The sequence below is a fragment of the Pelodiscus sinensis genome, chromosome 10, assembly GCF_049634645.1.
Source record: "Pelodiscus sinensis isolate JC-2024 chromosome 10, ASM4963464v1, whole genome shotgun sequence".
In the NCBI taxonomy this organism is placed as follows: domain Eukaryota; kingdom Metazoa; phylum Chordata; order Testudines; family Trionychidae; genus Pelodiscus; species Pelodiscus sinensis.
Genome location: NC_134720.1, coordinates 55,070,371 through 55,092,785, shown reverse-complemented (window position 1 = coordinate 55,092,785; position 22,415 = coordinate 55,070,371). Strand labels below are relative to the sequence as shown.

Genomic DNA, 22,415 nt, shown 5'->3' with positions numbered 1-22,415 from the left:
CAGTCCTAGTGTTCTATGATGACAGATACAGATTAAATAAAATTGACTCTAGTGCCTTAAAACCTTCTGTGAAAAGTCACCTTCTTAATGTGGGCCTGATGGTTGCACAATAATCAATAGGTTTTGCAAGCACAATGCCATTGCCAAATATCTGCACAGTTTAAAGTTAATATTTTGAGCTGCATTTGAAACTTAAACTATTGTTTTTAATAGCAGGATTTCTCCAGTGATGACACTAAGCTAGAATACAATGTAGATGCAGCCAATGGCATTGTTATGGAAGGATATCTCTTTAAGCGAGCCAGCAATGCCTTCAAGACTTGGAACAGGTAAGACTTCAAAACCTCTTCTTGTTGTGGTGTGTAACCATACTGATTATTGGGGTAGATTCTGGGCTGATTTATAACTCTGGGAAACCCATTAAATCCACAAAGTTGTGTGAGGTATAAATTGGCACACCATTTGGCCTGTTTTATTTACTGCAATGACAGTATGGAATTCAAGGAAATTCGTCTTTTCTTCCTTGCTTGTTTGCAAGCACAGAGCCTAGAGCCTGATCTTTGCAAAAGCTCTTCTCGGAACTTCTAGTGAAATCCATAGATGGCTTTTAATTTTCCCTGGGGGGTGCTCAACCCTGCCTTGCATCTTCCTGCCCCCACACCACCTTTGCCCCACCTCTTCCTGCCCCCTCCACTGAGTGCATCCCATCCCTGCTCCTCCTCTCCCCTGACCTTTTTGGAATGCTGCTGAACAGCTGTTCTGTGGTGTGCAGGAGGCACTGGAAGGCAGGGGGGGAAAGTTGATGAGCAGGATCAGCTGGTGGGGGGAATGTAGGGGGTGGGGTGCTTGGCTGCCAGTGGTTGCTAATTTTTCTCTGCAGGTTTTCTGATCCTAGAGTGCCCGCTAAGTGGCACTTACAAGAGATGCTCTGCACAGAGGGCTTGTTGGATTGAGCCCATGGGAACTTTGCCTTGCTCTTTGGGTGGAACAGAATCGCTTATGACTGTGTACACAACGTTATTATCTAAACACATACACCTTGGAAACAAAACCGCAGAAAGGCCTCTGGATAAATGGAAACATACAGGCAGTGGCGGAGAGACCATGAGTGATTCTAGGGGCCAGGTTATATGCGGACACTCGAAAGCCAAGGTGAATCAGTGAAAGGCATGAAATCAGTGTCCACAAGTTAGCGTGTTCTCCTGCCTTCCCCATGCTCTCATTGAAAAGTAAATTGACTTCGTTTGCTGTAACTTAATCTTACTCTTAATATTTTACAATCTATTTACACACTCTTCTCAGCTGTTGGCGCTCCTCAGTTGTGGTTTCAAGGGAGAGCAGTTCTAGAAGGAAATGGTAAAACCTCCAGCATGTACGCTCCACTATAGACTATCGCGCTGCAGTTTTAAATAATGTCCATGATCATTCAGTGCTCCCCTGTGCTTTCATGCTCCTTTAACATCGCCCCAGTGCTTATGTTAAGCCATTCATGTGCTGTTGTGCATCAGAGTGAGAGTGCTTATGTGAGTATGTTGTGGGAATTGCACATTCTTGTATTTGTGCTTTTCACTGATGGAATTCTTTCTCTTCTATAATGTATCTGATAATTGTATAATTTATCACTGAAATACGACACTAAGATATAATTATTTAAAAAAATCTTTATGGGCTGTATATAGAAATAATGTGTCTACTTTTGTCAGTGTTCACAACAAGCTCCATTTTCTCCCTTCTTAATGAATCCAATCAGCAAGTCAGACTACACGATCACAGTGAGCCCTTCTGGCCTTGAATCTGAGTCTTTGGAAAAGAAGGCAATTGGTTCAGTTGTGGATTCGAAGGCTAGACGGGACCAGTGTGACTCTCTAAGCTGACCACACGAAGACTGCCCCAAAATAAACTTCCATTCTTCATACAAAAATTGTCAGTGATGGAGAGTTGATCATGACCTGTGGTAGATCATTCAAGTGGTTAATCTCACTGAGTTTGGCTAGCATCAGCTTCCAGCCATAGCATTGTGTTAGGCCCTTGGGTGCTGATTGATGAGCCCTGACTCATAATGTACAGACTGTAATTGAGTCGCCTCTTGACCTCTTTGTTTGCCTGGAGGAGCTCTGTCTCTTTGGTTTATCACTGTAAAGCAGGGATCCTCAAACTTCATTGCACTGTGATTCCCTCCTGAGAACAATATTTACTACATGACACCTGGGGAGAGGGGAAGAGAACCCAAAGCCTGAGCCCCACTGCCTGGAGAGGGAAGGGACAAGCCCCTGGCTTTCGGCCCCAGCCAGGAAACATGTAACCTGAACGCTGCCACCCAGGGCTCGTCTAGACTATGGGGAAGATTTGAAAGAGGATCTTCTTCTGATCTCCCTTTCAAAAGCAGAGCTTTCGAAAGTGAAAGTAGTTTAGACGTGGCTTTTTCGGCGAACCCCCCATCCCTTGTTGAAAAGCCGCGTAGACCTCATTTTTTCAGGAAAAGCAGCTTTTCAACAAGGGGGGGATTGCTGAAAAAGCAGCATCTAAAAAAAAGCTAAAAAGCGCTTTCGAAAGTGAGGTTGGAAGAATAGATGAATTTGCATATCCTTTTTCAAATCTTCTCCGTAGTCTAGATGTAGCCCCAGAGCTGATAACCAAGAGTTTTGGCTTCAGCCCTATACAGTGAGGCTTGGGCTTCGGCCCTGGATCCCAGCAACTGTAAGCCAGTCTTGGTGACCCCATTTAAAGCAAGGCGCAATCCACAGTGTCAGACCCCCTGTTGTAAAGCGTATACTACTTTTATCTCCCCTCTGAACACTTTCCAATTTATCAGCATCCTTCTGGAATTGAGGACTCCAGAACTAGGCAGAGTATTCAGCAAGGGTTGCACCAGTGACAGCTAGGGAGGTCAGATAACGTCTCTCCCCTGTTGATACCTCCAGGGATTGCATTACCCCTTTTGCCTGCAGCACTGCACTGTGAACCTCTGTTCAACTGATCGCCAGCACTGCCCCCAAATCTTTTTCAGTGTCACTGCTTTATAAAAGAGAATCCCCCATCCTGTGAGCATGGTCTCCACTCTTTGTTCCTTGATGAACATATTTACACTTCGCCATGTTAAAATGCAGAGTTTGCTTGCCCCCAGCTTGCCAGGTTATCGGATAGCCATGTATCAGTGACCTGTCTTGTGCATTATTTACACTCCCTTCATTTTTGTGTCATCAGCAGTTTTACCAGTGCTGGTTTTGTGTGTTCTTCCAGGTCATTAATAAAAACGTTAAATAGCATTTGACCAATAACAAACTTCTGCAGGATCCCAGTAGAAGCGCACCTTCTGGATGATGCTTCTATGTTTATAACTACATTTTGAGATAATTTTAAATCCTTTGAATGTGTGCCCTGTTAATTTTATATTTTCTAGTTATTTAATTAAAATGTTATGCATACCACCAACTCAAATGCCTCCCTGAAGTCTTAGGAATATTATGTTCATACTATTACCTATAACAACCAGACTTGTAATGCCAGTAAAAAAAAATCAGATTAGGGCAGTAGGATCTATTTTCCAAATAAACCATGTTGATTGGCATTACATTATCTCATTTTAATTCTTTATTAATCAAGTCCTGTATCAAACACTCCATCATTTTGCATGGGATCAATTGTGAGAAAGACAGACCTATAATTACTTGTATCCATTCGTTAACCCTTTTTAAATATTGGCGCAACATTGGCTTTCTTCTGGAACTTCCTCAGAGCTGCAAGACTTATTGAAAATCAGTGTTAATGGTCCAGCAAGTATCTCAAGTGCTCTTTTAAAATTCTTGTATGCAAGTTACCTGGTCTTCCTGATTTAAAAAATGTCTGACTTTAGTAGCTGCTGTTTTAAATATGTTCCTAAGCTACTAGTGGAAGGGAAAGTGTGTTGTCATGCCACATAATTATATCATGTGTGTTACCCAAATATAGAACGGAAATATTTATAGAATACATCTACCATTGGTGCATTATTAACAGTAATTGTACCATTGGCACCTAGTAATGGGCCAGTACCCTTATGAGGATTCTTTTTGCTCCTAATATAAAATTTAATATCGCCTTTACTTTTCTTAGCTCTTCTGCCTGTGGAGGGCTCCTTGTATTCCTTTGCTTCCCTTATCAATTTTCTACAATTCCTAACTTCTGATTTGTCCTCTTTACTATCAACTTGCCCTTCTTTCCATTTATTTTATCTTTACTTTTATTTGCAAATACTTTCCTAACTTCATAGTTTGCTGCATTCTTAGGAATAATTGCAGTAATGTATCTGTTTGTCTAAAATGAGAGATCACAAAATGCATTATTTACATACAGAAATTGGACATCTCACTAAAATGTAATTAGAATATCATCAGTATAGATCTGGGGTTGGTAACTTCCGGTATGTGTGCCAAAAGTATCACGTGAGCTGATTTTCAGTGGCATGAGCAGCGGGAGCTCAGCCCCACCCGTCCAACCCCAGAGAGCCGCTATAGACCTCCCTCTTCCCCAGAAGCAGGTTAGGCTGTGGTGGGAGAAGGCAGTACTGCAGCCAGATACCCAGTTGTGAAATGAAAAAAAAATCCTCAGGAAAAAATCCAGAATTAGCTTACAAAGGGCTGTTGAAATGTACTTTTCTGAGGCATCTTCTGCAATACTGATCTTCTTTCCAAGGGCAGGCGGCACTTCCAGGGTAACTGCCAGTTCCATCTAGTTCATATCAATTAGCACTTTGACTTCTTTTCAGTATTTTAAAATACTTCTTTGAAACTTATTTTCTAAAAATACGTTGTAGTAAATATCATGGCACTTAATTTTTTTTTTCCTCTAAATTTCCAAGATGTGTTATAGAGATGTGGCCGAGTTAGTCTATTTCAGCAAAAAGGAGGCTGGTGACACTTCAAAATTGATTAGGGTATTAGAGCATAAGCATAAATTTGTTAGTCTTTAAAGTGCCACCAGACTCCAAGATGTTTTGTCAGACTGGCATAGCCTTTGATAGTTAAGGAAGCACTATGGCTGTGTCTACACTGGCGTGTTCTTGCATGAAAACGGCTGCTCTTGCGCAAAAACATGCCACCTGTCTACACGCATTCTTGCATAAGTAAACTGATGTTGTACTGTAGAAAATCAAGGCTGCTTGCACGAGAGCTCTGACGCTCCCTCTCAGGAAGAAGCCCTCTTGCGCAAGAGCTCTTCCAGAAGAGGCCAGTGTAGAGAGGCAACATGAATTTCTTGTGCAAGAAGCCCCTGTGGTTAAAATGGCCATTAGAGCTTTCTTGCGGAACAGACCGTCTACACTGCCATGGATGCTCTTGCGCAAAAGCACATCTCTTGTGCAAAAGCACATGCCAGTGTAGATGCTCTCTTGTGGAACAGTTTTTGCACAAGAACTCTTCCGCAAAAGAGTTCTTGTGCAAGAACCAGCCAGTGTAGACGTCGCCCTTGTCAATACTGCACCTCTCTTCCGCAAAAGCTTATGCAAATGAAGCACAGATTAGCATATTGCTGCACTTCATTTGCATAATTAGGGACCTTTTTCAGGAAGAACGACTCTTGCACAAGAGGGGGTTTTGTGCAAAAAGGAGCTGTCTACACAGTTCCTTTTTGCGCAAAAGCCTCTTGTGCAAAAAAGGCCCCTAATTAATTATGCAAATGAAGTGCAGCAATATGCTAATTTGTGCTTCATTTGCATAAGCTTTTGTGGAAGAGAGGTGCAATATAGACATAGAAGGGGATGCTGTCATAATTCAATAGGTTTCTGTTACCTTTGATGAAGACACCGTATAGAAATGTAAGAGAAAATGACAACTTTGGAGATTCTTTGGAGAAATTATCTGCTAATAGGCAAACCCTCCTCCTCCCAATAAGGTAATTATTTACATTTTCAAGGCCAGTGATGATACAACTGTAAGAACTTGCTTTTAAAGTTTTTCATTGGGTGTGGAGCAGATCAGGCAATGATAGCTGAGAAATACTGAAAAAAAATAAAAAACAACAAATAGTTTTGCAGCACCTTGGAGACTAACAAAAATGTAGATGGTATCATGAGCTTTTGTGGGCAAAACCCACTTCTTCAGATGAATGGAGTAAGGAGTCCAGGGTACAAATAAATAGCAAAGAAAGAGCGGGGATGGGAAGGGAAAGAGAAGGGAAAAAATATTGTCGATTAGAGTGTCCAGGCTAAATGAGGCTAACAGAGTGGACTTCAAGTACCTGGTGCTTAGCTTTTTATGTCATTAGCGTGTGTAATGTAGCGGCCCATCCAGGTCAGGTCTTCGTCCACACCTTGATTCCAGGTGTCACCCTTGTAAATTAAAAAAGTTCTGCAGCTTCTCTCTCAGACTGGTTTTTGAGTCACTTTTAGATACATTAGTGAGTGCCTGGACAAGTTAAAATGTTCCCCAACAAGTTTCAGTGTGTTACCTTGTCAAATATCTGATTTGTGTCCATTAATCTTTTGCCATAGAGATTTTCCAGTTTGGCCAGTGTCCACGGTAGAGGGGCATTGCTGGCGCTTGATGGCATAGATCACATTGGTGGATGTGCAATTGTATGAGCCCCTAATGTGGTGGCTGATGGGGTTAGGTCCTGTGATGGTGTCGCTTGTGTAGATCTGTGGACAGAGTTGGCATTGGGGTTGATTGCAGAGGTGGGTTCATGGGTGAGCATGATGGAGGTGTGTTGCGTGGTGCTGGACAGAATTTGTTACAGGTTTTCGTTAGTCTCTAAGGTGCTGCAGAACTATTCATTGTTTTGAAGTTTTTTTCAATTACCGACTAACATGACTGCCCTTCTGAGACTGACAAATACTGATGATGGTGCATGTCTTGGCATTTAAATAAGCTTGTGGGCAGGTTACCAGGTGTACCATGGAAACTAGACACAGTGGGACATTATTGCCTTGTGACTTTATTTTTTCGATCTAGATAAAACTATTACTTGAGTGTTCCTCCCTTCATTTAAATGTTGTGTAATTGTACCTTATGGGGGGAGGCGGGGAGAGGGAGGATGGCACCCCATGCTCCTCTTTAAAGTATTTGGGAGCTAACAATTTTGAAGGCTTGTATACGACTTACTGTGAGTATTCACCTGTGTGGTGGTAGATGTCAGTGGCAATAGATGCTAAAATGCAATATTTTTATAATGGAAAGCTTACAAAGAGGAGTATGCTAAGAGATACACACGGGTCTCCTCAGTGGTTTGTAAAAGAAATTCACAATCAGTCCCTAGTGTGATTATACTCTATGGGAAATAAGTTAGGTTCCTGGAAATTGTGTATCTTACAAAATTTCTGTGTAGTCAGCATGGTAGGTGGAAACAAAGCCTTAGGAAGTAGTACTCTGTGTTCCCAGAAGTTTTTCAGATTGGGGTCTGTAAGCTTTATCTTTGAACTCTGCTGGGTTTTCATATCATGCTAATTTTTCACTTATTTTGCTCATTTTGCATTTTTAGTCCTTTCCCTCCTTTCCCTTATGTTTTAATCCTACCCCATTTTTTTCACATGACAGGAAAAAGCCAGATCACATCAGGTACCAACCAGCTTATAATGTCTTCCCCGTGTTCTTTGGCACGTAAAAGCTCATTATTAACCCTGCATTTCATTTTGATTACTTGCAATGGATATAAAGTCTAAGACTAAGTTTCAGTCTCAGACTACAGAAGGATTTTCTGTGGATTGACAGCACACCTGATTTTCTAAACCTTTTAAAAAGGTGTGATGCCTTTATAGTCAGAAATGTTTAAACCTCCCTTCCCCTCTTAGTCTGCACTGTCTGACTTTTCCAGAATGTATATTAAAAGTGCTATCTCGCTCCCATTTCAGTCAAAGGGAATTATGCTGCTGATTTCAATATGTAGGATTGGTCCTTTAAATGTTTCTCTCTTAATCATTTGGTTTAGATGATTCGGTGTGCTGCATTGCCTGTCAATAAACAAAATGACTCCCTCTTGAATGTCAATAAAGCTGATTTAAAGTTTTGTGTAAAGACACTAAAGCCATTTAAAAAAAAATTTACTGCTCATATTTTTTCTATTTTGTAGTTCTTAGAAGAATAAAAATACTCTTCACTCATTTTTATTCTTTTCTAACTGGCAAATGTTTATTTTTTTTTCTTTTGGATAAAGTTAAAGTGCAATTAGCTGTTTTTTAAAAGGCAACTTTGAATGATATAGAAGCATTTAATGTCAAAATATTCTGCCGTGTGGACCAGCATAATGTGTTATGTACTACTAGAGACATAGCAGGAGCAACATTTTTTAGGCTCCCACAAAATGTCTTTCCCTACACCCCTTTCTTGTGATCGAATGGTGCATTTAGAGCAAATAGTTGATAATGCTCAGCACTTACACCACCACTTGTCTCCGAACCATTTACAGTCAGTCATAGGAACTCTGTAGGGTTGCTGCATCCAAATTGGCGAGAGAGGCATGAGGTGCTAGGCCTCAGTTTTGTCATTGGACCACTCCCTTCTCTCTGTGGTTTAGAAACCAGAGAAGTACTCTGATTGGATATAATTCAGGTAGGCCAAAATCTGGGCCTAAAAAAACTTGTCAGTCTTTAATCATGAAATCAATGTTGTGCTACTAGTCTCTTAATGGAGTGTAATTTGTAACTGTCCTTTAAAAATGCTATAATAATGTGTTCACTCACACATTTGGCATAGATCTGTGGCTAAAGTCAAGTCAGAAGTTAATGAGTATTCACTATAGCTTATACTGTTGTTGGTGTATCAAATAAAGGGTTAAATTTTCAGTGAATTTCCCCCGTCTCTAAAAATTTAAACAAGCAGGCTTCTTTAATTTTACTTCTTTTTGTAAAAGGTAGGTAGAGCAGTGTGACAACCTCCAAGAAAAGACTTCAGAAGTGCCACACCCATACTGTGCATTTATTCGCAGTGAGGTTACTAAATGTTAACTGTATAAGTGGAACATGTTGGCTTCATAAAGCTCACCATTAAGAAAGTGTGGTGATTATTAGAAATTTACTCCATTGCATGTTCTCTCTTGTGACAGGCTGCGCTTTGCTTTGTGTAGGGGTGGCTTTTTATGTATCTAACTGGTTGTATGTACAAAAGCAAAGAATAAGACTGAATTTGTGTTCCTTTTCCAGCCTGCTTTATAGCTGAATTATCTTGTTTTATTTTTAACTTAGAAATAATCTATGCCATGGTTGTGTTACAGGCTTGATTCATATGTTCTTTTTCAAATGGTGCAGGTGATACCTTTTAAATTGCTGCGACTGAAATATACTGTAGTAAATAACTTGAAAAAAATTCCATATTTGGTCTAATTATTGCAGTCACATTTAGAGTTAACATTTATAATGTTATAAATGGAGACCTTTTTTGTGACTAAGTATAGGCATCCAACATTTGGAAATATAATTGTTAAAAGGTAGAATCTCATTTGTCTACAGGCTAAGTACTAACTCTTTTAAATAACATTTCCTGGAATGAGTCTTATTTGTTTTTGTACCCTATATCCCTCTTTATTTTTCCTTAAATATTTTTGTGCTGCTTTTCATGAATGGCTTGTAGTGGTTGAATAAGTAGGAGTGTTTTATTAGTATTTCTAGTGAAGTAGAGTTCAGTATTAAACAATTTCAGGCATAACAGGACTAAATGTTTTATGGGTACTTTACACATATTGTTCCTCATCTTAACAGGTAGTACAAAATAACTGACACATACTGTATGAGTGCATGTGATAACCACTTCAATATGATAAGCTATAAAACACAGGCTTGTATTAAAATAAACCTTCATCAAACAAGAATGCCCAACTTGCACTATAGTACAGAATTAGGGTTTTTTTCCTATAATCTGTAGCCCGTTCATCACAGTGAACCCAGTTTTGTGATTGCATCCCAAAAAATTGAGTGGGAATTAATCATTATTGGCCATGTGCCATGTATGGTGACCTGATCTGGTGGTGAATCAGATGTTTTGGACCAGAGTCCTGTAGGCAGAGTTTTTTTCCAATGTAGTAGCAGTATTTCCAGACCTAAGCCCTCCAAACCATGAGTCAGCGCCCCCCAAAATAGTATTGGCAGTTTGGGAGCTTTTTTATTTGCCTTCTGTTGTTTGAGTTTAAAGGGTACATTTACTTCATGTTTGCAAGGTTTTTTTCTCAAAAAATGGGGACTAGGAACTTTGCGGGGAGGGTGTTTTTTTTTTTTTTTTTAAGTTGATTCTCATGGCGACTCTTGATTCTAGCATGTAGGGCTTTAATAAACACCAGATAGTAGAAGACTTGCTGTAAAAGACTTGTGGTTTTGGCAACCTGCTGAATTACTTTGTAAAACCTCTCTCTTAATGGTACGTAAGTGAGGAATTCCTAGATTCTAAGGTTGGAAGTGACTACGGTGATCACTTGTTCCAAACTCCTAGACCAGTTCCTGGAACTTCCCCGAAATAATTCCCTGTGCAGATCTTTAGACACACCTCACATCTTGATTTTAAAATTGCCTGAAATGGAAAGTCTGTCACAATCCATAGTATATTATTCCACGCTTAATGATCTTCTTTGTTAAAAATGCACACCTTAATTTCAATCAGAATGTCTAGCCTCTCAACTTCCAGTCACTCCATCATATAAGTATTATTGGTAAATGAACTAATATAGATTGATAAATAATGTTAAACATTTAGCTTTTAATAAACATAAAAGTGACCAGACACTGGGGTATAGATGTTTTGGAATGAATAATTCATTAACAGCGATAACGTGCATGAAGTTCTGTAAAATTTAACTTGTGAACCTTGCTTTTTTTCATTTTTTTTGTCTTTGATTTTTCTTTTGTCATTGTATTAATGAAACCACAGCTTGTGCATACTTGTCAAGATTTACTGAAGCATAACTTTTGTGAGCTCTTCTATTCAGTGTGAGTCCATAGATATTGAGTATGTTTATTGCAACCAGTAAGTACAGTGAAACCTGTTAAATGTTTGGTTCTTTTTATTTATATAGACGCTGGTTTTCAATACAGAATAATCAGCTTGTGTACCAGAAAAAATTTAAGGTAGGTACAATATTTCCAATACCCAAGAATATTATCTAATGGGAATATGGGTGGCCTGTTGATTAGAGCAGAGCAATGAAAGTTGAGAGATACTGCTGCTAACTTGCACCATGACAGTGAGCAGCCACTTAATTTTCCTGCCTCAGTCCCCATGTATAAAATGGGGCAATATCAGCTTTGTAAATCTCCAAGATCCCTGACTGATAGGTGATTTGTGAATGTGCAGTGTTATCATTAGGGCTTCTGATAGTGATTCTGTGGGCAGGGATGCATTCTAACATGAGCATAAACTCTTGTTTTTCTTGGAAGTAAGCATCTAATTGCTGCTAAGTTTCATACAGGATTAGTTCTTATGGCCCTTGAATTTTCTATACAGTCTTCCATTCATTCATTGTCTTCCTTTCATTCAGAACATTTTAATAGGAAGTCTTTTAATTTGAGCTTTAGTTTTAATTTGTCACTGGCAGTTTTGCTTTTCAGTGCTGGCTGACACTGCACTAGAAATCATGGTCTGGGGTACATAGACGCTGGGGGAAATACGGCACCCGGGCAAAGCTAGTGCAGTATGTAGTTTGATTTATTCTTCTTCTAACGGAAACATCTTCTGTGCTCACGTAAACCTGATTGGAGCCGGCAACGTGCAGTCCTGATCGGATGATTGGGAGGTGCAGGGGGGTGGGTGGGTCCACATAAAAATGTCTTTGTCAAGAGCTACAGTTTGGTCAGATTTATCCTACAAGAGAAGGTCCATGAGGGAGTTGCTGCTGGACCAAGTATTCTGTGCTTCTCCCTCCACTTCATTTCTACCTCTACATGTCTGCTTCCTGCCTACTTAGCCATGTCCCACCCCTAATTTAAAATAATCCTAGGGAACAAATACATGGAAAGCTTTGCTGGGAACCACTTAGGATTGCTACCAGTGTTCCCTCTAACATTTTCCATCCTTGGGTAGATTGAAATTTCTTATGTGCAACACCGATATTGAGGTTGTGTGTGGATGTACAGTGTGTCCCAGTACAAACAAAAACCTAGGTATAACTGTATACTTGAAACAGTCCATAGGTATGGAAGGACAGGATACTAAAACAAGGTATAATTAACAAGTAGCAATGCTTAAGATGTTTATTTAATATGAAATCAAATAAAGAAAACTAGCACTATCCTTGGAGTGCATGTATTATTGTCCTTTCTAATAACTCAAGCTAGTAAGCACACCAAAATGGGGCATACTGCAAATAGCCATATAAATAAATAAGCATGGCCATGAAGTAAAAGTCTAAAAAATATTCAGCTTTAAGATGCCAAACAAATCGATGAGTCAACTAGAAATAGTCATGCTCTCCTTGAAAATATTAATGCAAGATTTACTGACACTGGACAGGAGACTGAAAGGCATTCACTCAGGCTTATACACTTTCTCTGGGGAGTGTTTAGGATTTGTGCTATGCAAATGAATCAGATCTGTTAAACGGATAAAAGTTCTGGTTTGAAGACCCTACAGCATCCTTAACTCTGCCCCACCTGTAGCCCAGGGATGCCAGCCTTCATCATCCCCTTCAGCAAATATGATGGTACCAAATGATCCACTCCCCACCTAATGTGTACACTGAGTGCCTACACTAGTAGTGGGGAAGCAAAGCCAATGAAAAGATTGTGCACTGAAGGGTAGAAAATGGTGGGGGAGGAGGGCACAGTTGAAGTTAGGAATTAGCATACTGGATCAGAACTGAGGTCCTTCTGGTCTGTTGTCATCTTGCCAGCAGTTGCGTGTGGTGTGATCTGTTGTGTAAGGTGGCTCTGGTAGTGGGTCAATATATGCTTGTGGATGGACATAAAAAAGCAATGTCCTGATTTGGAGGCTTAACTTTCCCTCCCCCTCCCATTTCTCAGGTGTTCTCCCATTTCTCAACTAACTACTACTTCATGACAGTGTTGTGTGTGCGGTATTATTGTCGCTCTTCCAAGATCACACTGTAGAACCCTTAGCAAATACTTTAACACAATCTTTAAAGTAGCATCAATTATTTTTTATGGATCAAATTTTCAGAGCAGCTTTATTTTAGTATCTTATACTTGCCGTAAAATGTGGGCACATTTAATCGTAACCTCTGTCTGATTTGCAAGCTAATTATTTTCTTCTCAGAAAAACAAAGTTGAGCCACTGTGCTATTTAAATTTCAGGTGTCAATCACCCAGTCAGTTTTTATAGGAAACGTTTTTTTTTCCGAAATCTGTATTCAATTTTCATACACATGAATGCTTAATTCCAACTTTGGCTGTCCCATGCCCTCTGACTTGATGAAGAGGAAAAAATGGAGGGCAATTGAGAGTAGCAGTAGCGTCAGTAAGTTTCTCCCCTTCTCATAAACTTGACTTGTTTTGTTCCTTTTCCCTCTTTCTAGGATAATCCCACAGTAGTTGTTGAAGACCTGAGGCTTTGCACGGTTAAGCATTGTGAAGACATAGAAAGACGTTTCTGCTTCGAGGTGGTCTCTCCAACCAAGTAAGGGTAACTTTTGTAAAAACTCATACACAACACAAGTTTTACTTGGCCACCTTGAGTTTCACATCTCAAAATGACTCGGGGGGGACTGTGTCTTGGGAGCAATCACAAGGGGGGAACGAATCTTGACAGCTTTGTTCTCTAAATGTTGGGACCTGGAGCAGGTGGGTTCTTGGCGGTAGTAATGACCAGGGCTTGACAAGCGGCGGCGGCGGCGAGCATCTTTGTGCTCTATAAACATTTGTACTATTGGTAGAGAGATTGCTGCTGTATGCATCAGTTGCAGGCAATACTGTCAGGCTGCAGCTTAGTTCAGAAAATGGTTCCCAGTTACTTCCTGAATTTGTCATCAGAACAGAGCACAACATAGATGTAATAGCTGCTTCTGCAGTGGTTAATTATATGCCAGCTCCCAGTGACTAAAAGGACAATGCTGAATTTTTAACAAGTCAATACTAGCCCAAGCAGTGCCATGTAGTATAATATACTGCCTGGTGTGTTTAGAGAGCTCTGCTTGTGCAAGAGCTGGGTGTTCATGTCAGATGAGTGTCCTGTGGTATAAGGCCAGCTGATTCACTTTGAATTTTTCGGGTATCCTATTAAGGTGTCCATTTAGATCGGAGTATGTCTGAGGCAGGAAACATCTTCATTCTGTGTGTGTAAAGGGCCAGTAACTGTACAGTAAAGTGCAGTGTGTATACAAGAATGCACTGAATTTACTAACACAAAACTTGCTTAAGAGTCTGGCTTTTAATGAGTGAGTCTGTACTTTGAGCCAATTGGTCAGTTTGCGTGAATCTCAAAGTCTGTCTCTTTCCTCTCGAAGAAGCTGCATGCTCCAGGCTGATTCAGAAAAGCTGCGGCAGGCATGGATTAAGGCTGTTCAGACCAGTATTGCTACAGCATACAGAGAGAAGGGGGATGAATCTGAGGCAAGTACACTTATCCTGCAGGACCCAGTCATGCACTAATCCATTTCTGATCCTTTTTTCTTAATTTTTCCAATTTTTTTGTGAGAAATTGGTGAATGAGGCACTTTTTATTTAGTAAAACTATTCATTTTTTTACTTGTGATTTGTGTCAAATGGTACTTGGATGGAAAGTTAAACACAAAATACACAAACATTTAAATTGTTCCTTAGTTAAATAAAATAACAAGCTTTCTGGCTGTTTTAGCTCCCAAATATTTTCTAACTTTGAATGAACTAGTTTTTGAACTGAACTGATTTAATAAAGTGAGATTGAGGAAAATATTCTCCCTGCTCCTGTAGAAAAGATTACTGGTGTTGTACCTGGGTTAGTTCTTCCGCAAACTTTGGGTGCAGGGGCCTCACCAGAGACATCCACCTGTTCAGTGGTTTGACTGTCTTTGAAATTTGGTGGCAAATATGTACTGCTTAATGTATCTGAATTCACTAGATTATTCTAAGGGTAGTCCTTAACATAGGTTGTAGGGGTGTCACTGTGTAGACGACTACATGATTAATCAAGAGCCTGGGTTTACTAGTTAATCCCATCGACTACGCACATTCTCCTCCTCCTCCTCCTCACTGTCTCTCCTCTCCTCTCCTCTCCCCCCCCGCCCCCGGCTCTGTATGCAAGCTGGTTCCCCCATCTCTTGCTGCTGTTCCCCCACTGGCTCGTCAGCCCCTCGGCAATCCACTGATGTTGGAACCTGCAGGCCTCACACTTTGCAAACATATAGCTACTGCTGGGGAGAGGGGGGGAGATAAATGAAAGGGTTGCTTAATAGAGAGAGGGAATGGTAAGGGAAAGTAAGCATTCCGGTTACACGGAAAATGAGCATGAATGCAACATCAGGATTTGTTCTTCTGTATTAGACAAAATCCTTTTTCTAATACTATTACCTGTTGCCTTTGGATGGTTTCCCACACACACCCCTATTCTAGGGGGACCAGGAGTTTCTGTTTCTGCAGGCTGACCTTCTTGAGTTACGCTTTCCCCATGTTTTGCTGCTGGCAAAGGTTCTATAGAAGAGTCATCACGATGAAGTACAAGTCGTTCTTACTGCAGTCATCTGGCCCAGGCTGTTCTGGTTTCTGAGCCTGTGAATGACCCTGCCTGGATCAGTCACTAGTTAGTGGCCGGACCAGACAGGCCAGCCTATCCTGTTTCCATCTCAAGGCCTGATATCTGGAAGGGGATCAAACCCAGAGCGTTCATGTGTAGAGGAGTGATAGAAATGTAGCCGTGTTAGTCTGGTGTAGCTGAAACAAAATACAGGACTGTGTAGCACTATGTAGCACATGTGTAGAGGCTGTATCACAGCAGGCAAGACTACCAGAAAATGCTGTTTCGCTAAGGGGAGGCACTTCTCTATCTGGGCGCAACAAAATCATTTCTCTTCAGAGACAAGAAATGCTCTTGCTGTTCTCGATTCCGCCTCACTCTTGAAGTTGGACGTTCCTATTAACTTGCTGATGGTTCACCTAGCAGCAGTCAGTGCCTTGCACCCGCGGGTAGGGATCTAGTCTATTTTGACTCCTGCCATAACAGTCAGTTTCTGCAGGGTTTCACTAGGTCTTTCCCACATGTGACGCCAACAGCTAACTTCAGTCTTGTGCTCACTGTTTACTAAGCTGCCCTTCTGGACTGCTGGCCATGCACTCAATGTTCCACTTCCATACAAAGGTCACTTCCTTGTCATCCTCCCATCAGCCAGGACATGGCCAGCCAGCCATATGGAACTTTTCATAAAGAAAAGGTAGCGCTTGCCTCAACCCAAAATTCATCCCTGTAGTAATTTCTGAGTCCCCATCACTCAGTCAGCTCACTGGTATTCTTCCCACCGGCTCAGAACTCCAGTGAGGAGAGGAGGTTTCACTCAGTGGTGGATCAGCTCTGGCACTCGGCCAGCACAGAGTCACACCGATTAGAAAAATGCGTTGACTGTTTGTTGCTATAGCAGAGTGACCACAGGAACAAGTGATACCCACTCAGAGACTCTCTACCTGGTTTTCAATCCTCCTTTACTGTCAATGCATCCCCCTCCCCAGGACAGCGTAAGGGCCCGTTCCACTACCTGTCATAGGAAGCATTAAACTTTAGTCCAAGACTCTTCTGCAGATGCAGCTTTCGAAACATTTATACACCTGCATCCCTGTGCCCCCCCCTCCATCCCTGTGCCCCCCCCTCCTATTTGACTGCGGCTTATCAGTCACTTTGGTGTGGAATACACAAGGATTGTGCTCAGAGAAGAAACATAGGTTGGTTCCTTGTAACTGGTGGTTCTTTGAGATATGTGATCCCTTGCTGTTGTCATCCACCTGCTCACTTTCCTCTCTGCTGTGGAGTGGAGTCAGAGTAGTAAAGGGACTGGAGAGGCAGGTGGTCCACAGCTCCCTTGATAACCTTCCGTGCTGAGCACAAGCAGCTGCAGGACACAGGCACAGACCAACAGACACTGCATGCAGAATGTCCCGATATCCGGTGCACATGGAATACAGCAGGGACCAGAGGCCTCAAAGAATAAATTAATGGGGATTACCTATCTCCTAGAACTGGAAGGGACCTTGCAAGGTCATTGAGTCCAGTCCCCTGCCTTCACAGCAGGACCAAGTACTATCCCTGACAAATTTTTGCCCCAAATCCCTAAATGGCCTTTGCAAGGATTGAACTCACAACCCTGAGTTTAGCAGGCCAATGCTCAAACCACTGAGCGATCCCTTCCCCCCTCACAGGAAAGTAACTTCTGTTCTTATAGCTGTGATTGAACTGTCCAGCTTAACAGGCTACTGCTGTTTTGGGGCCGCAAGATCTGCTGAGCAGTCCAGGGTGTGTTTTCAGTCACACGTCTTTCCTTTCAGTTGTTCAGCAATAAAATGGTTATTGATAAATGTGGAGGCTTCCTCCAGGGCCAAAGCAGCGTTAACTGCTGTGCTGCTAATTCTTCGCTTTTTGCCTCATTGTAGAAACTGGAGAAGAAATCATCGTCTCCTTCTACAGGAAGCCTGGAATCTGGCAGTGAGCCAAAAGAGAAGTTATTAAAAGGAGAAAGTGCTCTACAGCGGGTTCAGTGTATTGCTGGTAACATCACCTGTTGTGATTGTGGCCTGGCAGATCCTCGCTGGGCCAGTATCAACCTCGGAATCACACTGTGTATTGAGTGTTCTGGGATACACAGGTAAGTAAGCCCTTCCCATGCGTCATTTCACACAGCATGGCCAAGGCATTACTGTGTTCGGACGTGTTTTCCCCTCTTGTCATCTGCTCAGAGGCCAGGGTGTAGAGACCCCTGCACACAGACAGAATTAAGGCAACAGCTTAATCTGCAAGAGGGACTAGTAAGCCTGTCTAGCATATGACACTATGTTAACGTACATTAGTTATGTATTAATGTGGGGTTGTTTTTTGTCTGTTTAGGAGTCTAGGAGTCCACTTTTCAAAAGTTAGATCCTTAACACTAGATACATGGGAGCCTGAACTTCTAAAGGTATGGTAATCCTTTGAGACAAGCGTTTTCTAAAAATGATAGTGATAAGTTTGTAACAGGAATTGAATTTTCTATCTAATTGTTGGCCTAGAACTAGTACTTGGAAAAGAGTATTGGCACTGAACAATTAGTAGAGGGCCGAGTAGCCTTGGAAAGTGAAAGAAGATTATTGTATTTTTTGTATTCACAGCATTTTCAACCTGATTTAAGCACAATAGCTAATGAAATGTGAGTAGCGAACCCAAGCCCAATATTATCTGAAAACATGATTCCCAGGCTTCTCTTGGTATAGACAATTGATATTTTCGAGACATTACTATAGTTGCTTCAGATATCCTGTGTGTGTGTGTGTGTGTGTGTGCGCTGAGGGTGGTGGTGATGTGTATGTACGTGTTTATCAGAATGGTGTGATTAAGATCCAGTGCCATGTGACCTGAACAGGAAAAAAAATGCTTTATACTTTTGTGCAGTTGGGTAGCTGGTCCAAAGCATTTGTTTCTAGCTAGGATGGTTCACAAATTATTGGGCTTTACTGCTTTTCTGCTACGAATGAATGACCAGGTAAAAATGGCAGCAGAGAGGAGGGTGGATTTCATTGTATTTGTGTCTCCAATTTCAACCTCAAATGTGTCTATTTTATAACTAAATAGTCCCTGCCCCTTGGAAAGCCAGGTTTGCAGTCCAGGTCTGAGGGTCAAGCTGCATTTTCCCCTGCCAATAACAGTTCTGCAAGTAAAATTCTGCTTGCAGTGACACCTGTGCAGCCCTTGTACTGTCTAGGGGCTTGGACAGGTGTAAGTGTCTGGAGCGGGTTTTGCTGTTGTACGAGATGGACTAGAATGCAGCATCCTGCCTCTTACCAGGGTATGACATTTTGTATGGCTGAGGGAATAAAAGGAGAAGAATGGTTGTGCGAGAAGGTGGTGTAATTTTTACATGATCTCTTTTCAGAATGGAATCACACTTGAAACTCTTGCTAGTCCTGTGATAGAGCAGTGTGCTTTTTTTGTTTGTTTTTTGGTTCTGGTCATTTACCAGCCCAAATAACTTTTTTCATCCCCTCATTTGGAAATCTGTTCCCTCTTATTCAGCATTCTTGTTTCATCTGCACAAAATTAGCTTTCTCCTTACAAGGTTTGTCAAGGAACTGTTGTAAATGAGAGATGTTAAGAGACCCAAGCATTGTGGAGAGGGGCGAGGTGTACTTTTCATGCTGGCTCTGTGCACACTGGGAATGTTTGGCAACAAGAGTGCTGTCAACATGCAGAAGTCACCAAAAGTGAAAACGGTTCAAACTGTTTTTTCTGCTTCCCCTTGTTGACATTTCATTGCTAGCCCCCTGTCGACAGAGCAAAGCATTGTGGGTAAGCATCCCACAGAGCAATGCTGTGGGAAGGCAGAGCTGCTCTGTGAGCTCTCGATGCTGAGGAACGTCAAAGCAGCACAGCAGTCTCTCCAGCCCTCCCCCTGCAGCAGAAGCTTGCCTGCTGCTGGGTTCCTAGCAGGGCAGAACAGGAATACTCCAATGATTTGATCTTTGTTTGTTTCCCCAATGGAGCTGCCCACTCAGCTGTCAGATACTTCCTGGAGCTTTGAAAAGGAGAGGGGGCGTATGCCTGCAGGGCAGCAGAGATTACAACACACTGAGCACAGCCATCAGGGCAGGCATTGTGGGATACAGGCGGAAGCCAGTTCTCTCCACAAAACAAACAGCAGAGTCCATGCTGGTTTTTTGTTGACAGTAAAGGGAGGGGGAAAGACAAAAGTCTCTTGCAGAGCTGGAAGTTTTTTGTCGCCACATTCATCTGACGAAGTGGGTCTTTGCCCACGAAAGCTTATGCTCCGACACTTCAGTTAGTCTATAAGGTGCCACAGGACTCCTCACCACTATTGTAGTGTAAACTCTCTTGCTGTTTTGTCATTAAAAGGCAGGTTTTGATGACAAAACCTGCCCGTGTAGACAAGGCCTTGAGAGAGAATGCCTTTCATAACATGCTGATATTTTCTTGTCTTGTAGCTGATGTGTGAATTGGGGAATGGTGTCATCAATAGAATATATGAAGCAAAAGTTGAAAGAATGGGAGTTAAGAAGCCACAGCCTGGAAGCCAAAGGTAGTGATTTACTTTGGTTTTATTGATCTTCCTTTAACTAGTGCCGTAAATATTCTCCATTTAAACTCCTCACTATCACTTAGCACAAGCAGCTGACTTGTGCCCATTTGGCACCATTGCTCCATGAGGATAAGTGCCTAGTGGCTTTCAGGTTCTCTTCCGTCTCCACTGTGGAAATCCCCTGCGGAACAGCCTATTTCTCTGTGATGCCATTCAGCAGCCCAGCATTAACTGGGGCAAGCAGTGAAAAGTCTGCTTTTTCTGAAATTCTCAAATCTAACCTGGTGCATAGAAACTACTTGTGGTGGAGGATAACGCTTCTGTGTTCTCATCAACCAGCTCCTCCCTTTTAGTCTTCTGCTTAGCTCCTTCCATCCTTTCCAGCCGTAGGCTGTGTCTCCACTGCAGATCTTACAGCAACACAGCAGGACCTCTGCACTTGCTGTCAGTTCTCCTGTATTGCTGCTCTGTGCCGTTGGAAGAGAGCTTGCCTGCCAGCATCACTAATCTACCCCCAATGAGCAGCAGGAAAGCATCTCCCACCACCATAGCACTGTCCACAGTGGCGCTTTTGTCTGTGAAGTTTCTGTTGGTCAGGGGCTGGGTTTTTTCACATCCCTCACCAGCAAGAGATTTGCTGACAAAAGTGCTAATGTCAGCAAAGCCGGACTTTAGCCTCCTCTGTGTCCGCAAAGTCTGCCTCTTTCTGTTCAACTGCTTCTGCTCCATCAGTTCGCATTTACCTTCATTTCTCTTTCAGCTCCTCCTCTTCGCTGCTGGCAGGGTTTGTTGCCACCCTCGCTCTTGTGGCGAACCTGCTTCTCTTCCCCTGCCTCCCTCCCAACAACTCTTCCCTTGTTCGCCTCTGGAGCGCTCTCCATCTCCAGCACAGCTGCCATTAGCCCATCCCTCCTGCTTCTGCCCTTGTGAGCACATACTTGGTCCCTTGGACACAGTTTGCACAGATCCCTCCAGGTGCCTTCTCATTTTCTCCCCCTGCCAAGGACACTGTGACCTTCCTTTGGCCCTTTCTGGTATTCTCTAGCTCTTTGCCCAGCCCAATCCTCTCCTTACTCCGTCGGCCACCCTTCTCCTGCACTGATGCCGATTCCCTGGTTTTCCCTTTTCCCAGTCCCCAGCCCTTAACCTAAGCAACTTCGACTTTTATGCTGATGACCGTCTGACTCCAGAGCTACTCAATTCCTCGCCTGCAGCTAAGAAATACACCTAGGCTAGTTACCTCTGCCAGTCCTCTTCACAACACAGTGCTCTGTCCTGAGCAAGCCGCGTCAGGGCCAGTGTTCCCTATAAGCCATGCCCGCCCAGTGCACGGAGCCCTGAGCCTCTGGCTGGGCGGGGCTGATTAATCACCTGTGAAGCTGTGGTGCCACTGCACAGCTTAGGGGAACACTGGTCAGGGTTCCTTCCTTCTCTGATCACCTTGCTGCGGTCAGTGCTGGTCCCCTTCCCCCACTCTCCGTGTCAGTCAGGCTGCAGGCATGGTGACGTCTCTCTGCCCTCAGATCTCCCTCCCCTCTCCTGACTCCGTGGCTCTGGCCTCTTGATTGCTGGCATCCACCATTCTGGCTGCCAAACCAAACATCAGCGCTGGAACTTTCCTTGCTCTCACGTCCTTCTTGCCTCTGCTCTCACCCTGCAGAGTGCCACTCGTGGAAGTCTTGTGGGAAATCTTACTGTGAGTTCATCCACTGTCCTCAGTGCTGCTTTGTTCCTGGCCCCCCCCACTACTTCCAGGGGTGCTGTTTGAGGGGTTAGGGGGCCAGTCGCGCCCCCCCCCCCGCGTTTGAACCCCTGGTTTCATGCTCAAGGTCTGCTTAAAGCCTGTGCCCTGACTCCAGAGAGAGTTTGTAAATGCGACAGTTTGGGCTGCTTGCAGCTTTGCCTTGGGGACAGGGAGTTTGTTAAAAGAGAGGAGGGCAGGGGGACTCGGAGTAACAAAAGGATGGTTATTCAGGTAACTAAAGGAAAACATTGTGAGTGTGCTGCTTACAAGATGTGGGGAGTGTAGGAGTGAGTGTTGTGCTGCAGGGATCTGCATTTGGATCGCTGCTGTTAAACTTCTCATAAATGTTCTCGAAAAGGGGGTGGACAGGGACTAGTCCAGAGCTGACTGCCAAGAGTTACAAAGGGATCTCGCAGAACAGGTGAGTGGGCAACACAAGGGCAAATGGAAGTCAGTGTTGATAAGTGCATAGTAATGCACATGGGAAAATATAATCCCAACTACAGATACAAAAATGGAGTCTAAAATAGTTGTTAGCACTCAAGAAAGAGATCTTGGAACCCTCGTAGATCAGGTGTCTCCA

The 22,415-nt window shown here is 42.7% G+C and overlaps 1 protein-coding gene across 7 annotated transcripts in view; it reads left to right on the top strand.

The window, feature by feature from the left end:
* ACAP2 (ArfGAP with coiled-coil, ankyrin repeat and PH domains 2) overlaps positions 1 to 22,415 on the top strand; it is a 109,893-nt gene that overhangs the window by 65,777 nt on the left and 21,701 nt on the right. For 2 of the 7 annotated variants that reach the window (XM_075938310.1, XM_075938317.1), the window contains exons 10-18: positions 214 to 329; positions 1,303 to 1,356; positions 7,509 to 7,529; positions 10,969 to 11,020; positions 13,423 to 13,523; positions 14,350 to 14,455; positions 17,456 to 17,667; positions 17,907 to 17,976; positions 19,994 to 20,088. In XM_075938310.1, the coding sequence (XP_075794425.1) occupies positions 214 to 329; positions 1,303 to 1,356; positions 7,509 to 7,529; positions 10,969 to 11,020; positions 13,423 to 13,523; positions 14,350 to 14,455; positions 17,456 to 17,667; positions 17,907 to 17,976; positions 19,994 to 20,088 (827 nt within the window). The remainder of the gene's footprint in view (positions 1 to 213; positions 330 to 1,302; positions 1,357 to 7,508; positions 7,530 to 10,968; positions 11,021 to 13,422; positions 13,524 to 14,349; positions 14,456 to 17,455; positions 17,668 to 17,906; positions 17,977 to 19,993; positions 20,089 to 22,415) is intronic. The other 5 variants (XM_075938311.1, XM_075938313.1, XM_075938312.1 and 2 more) reach the window with 5 other exon arrangements.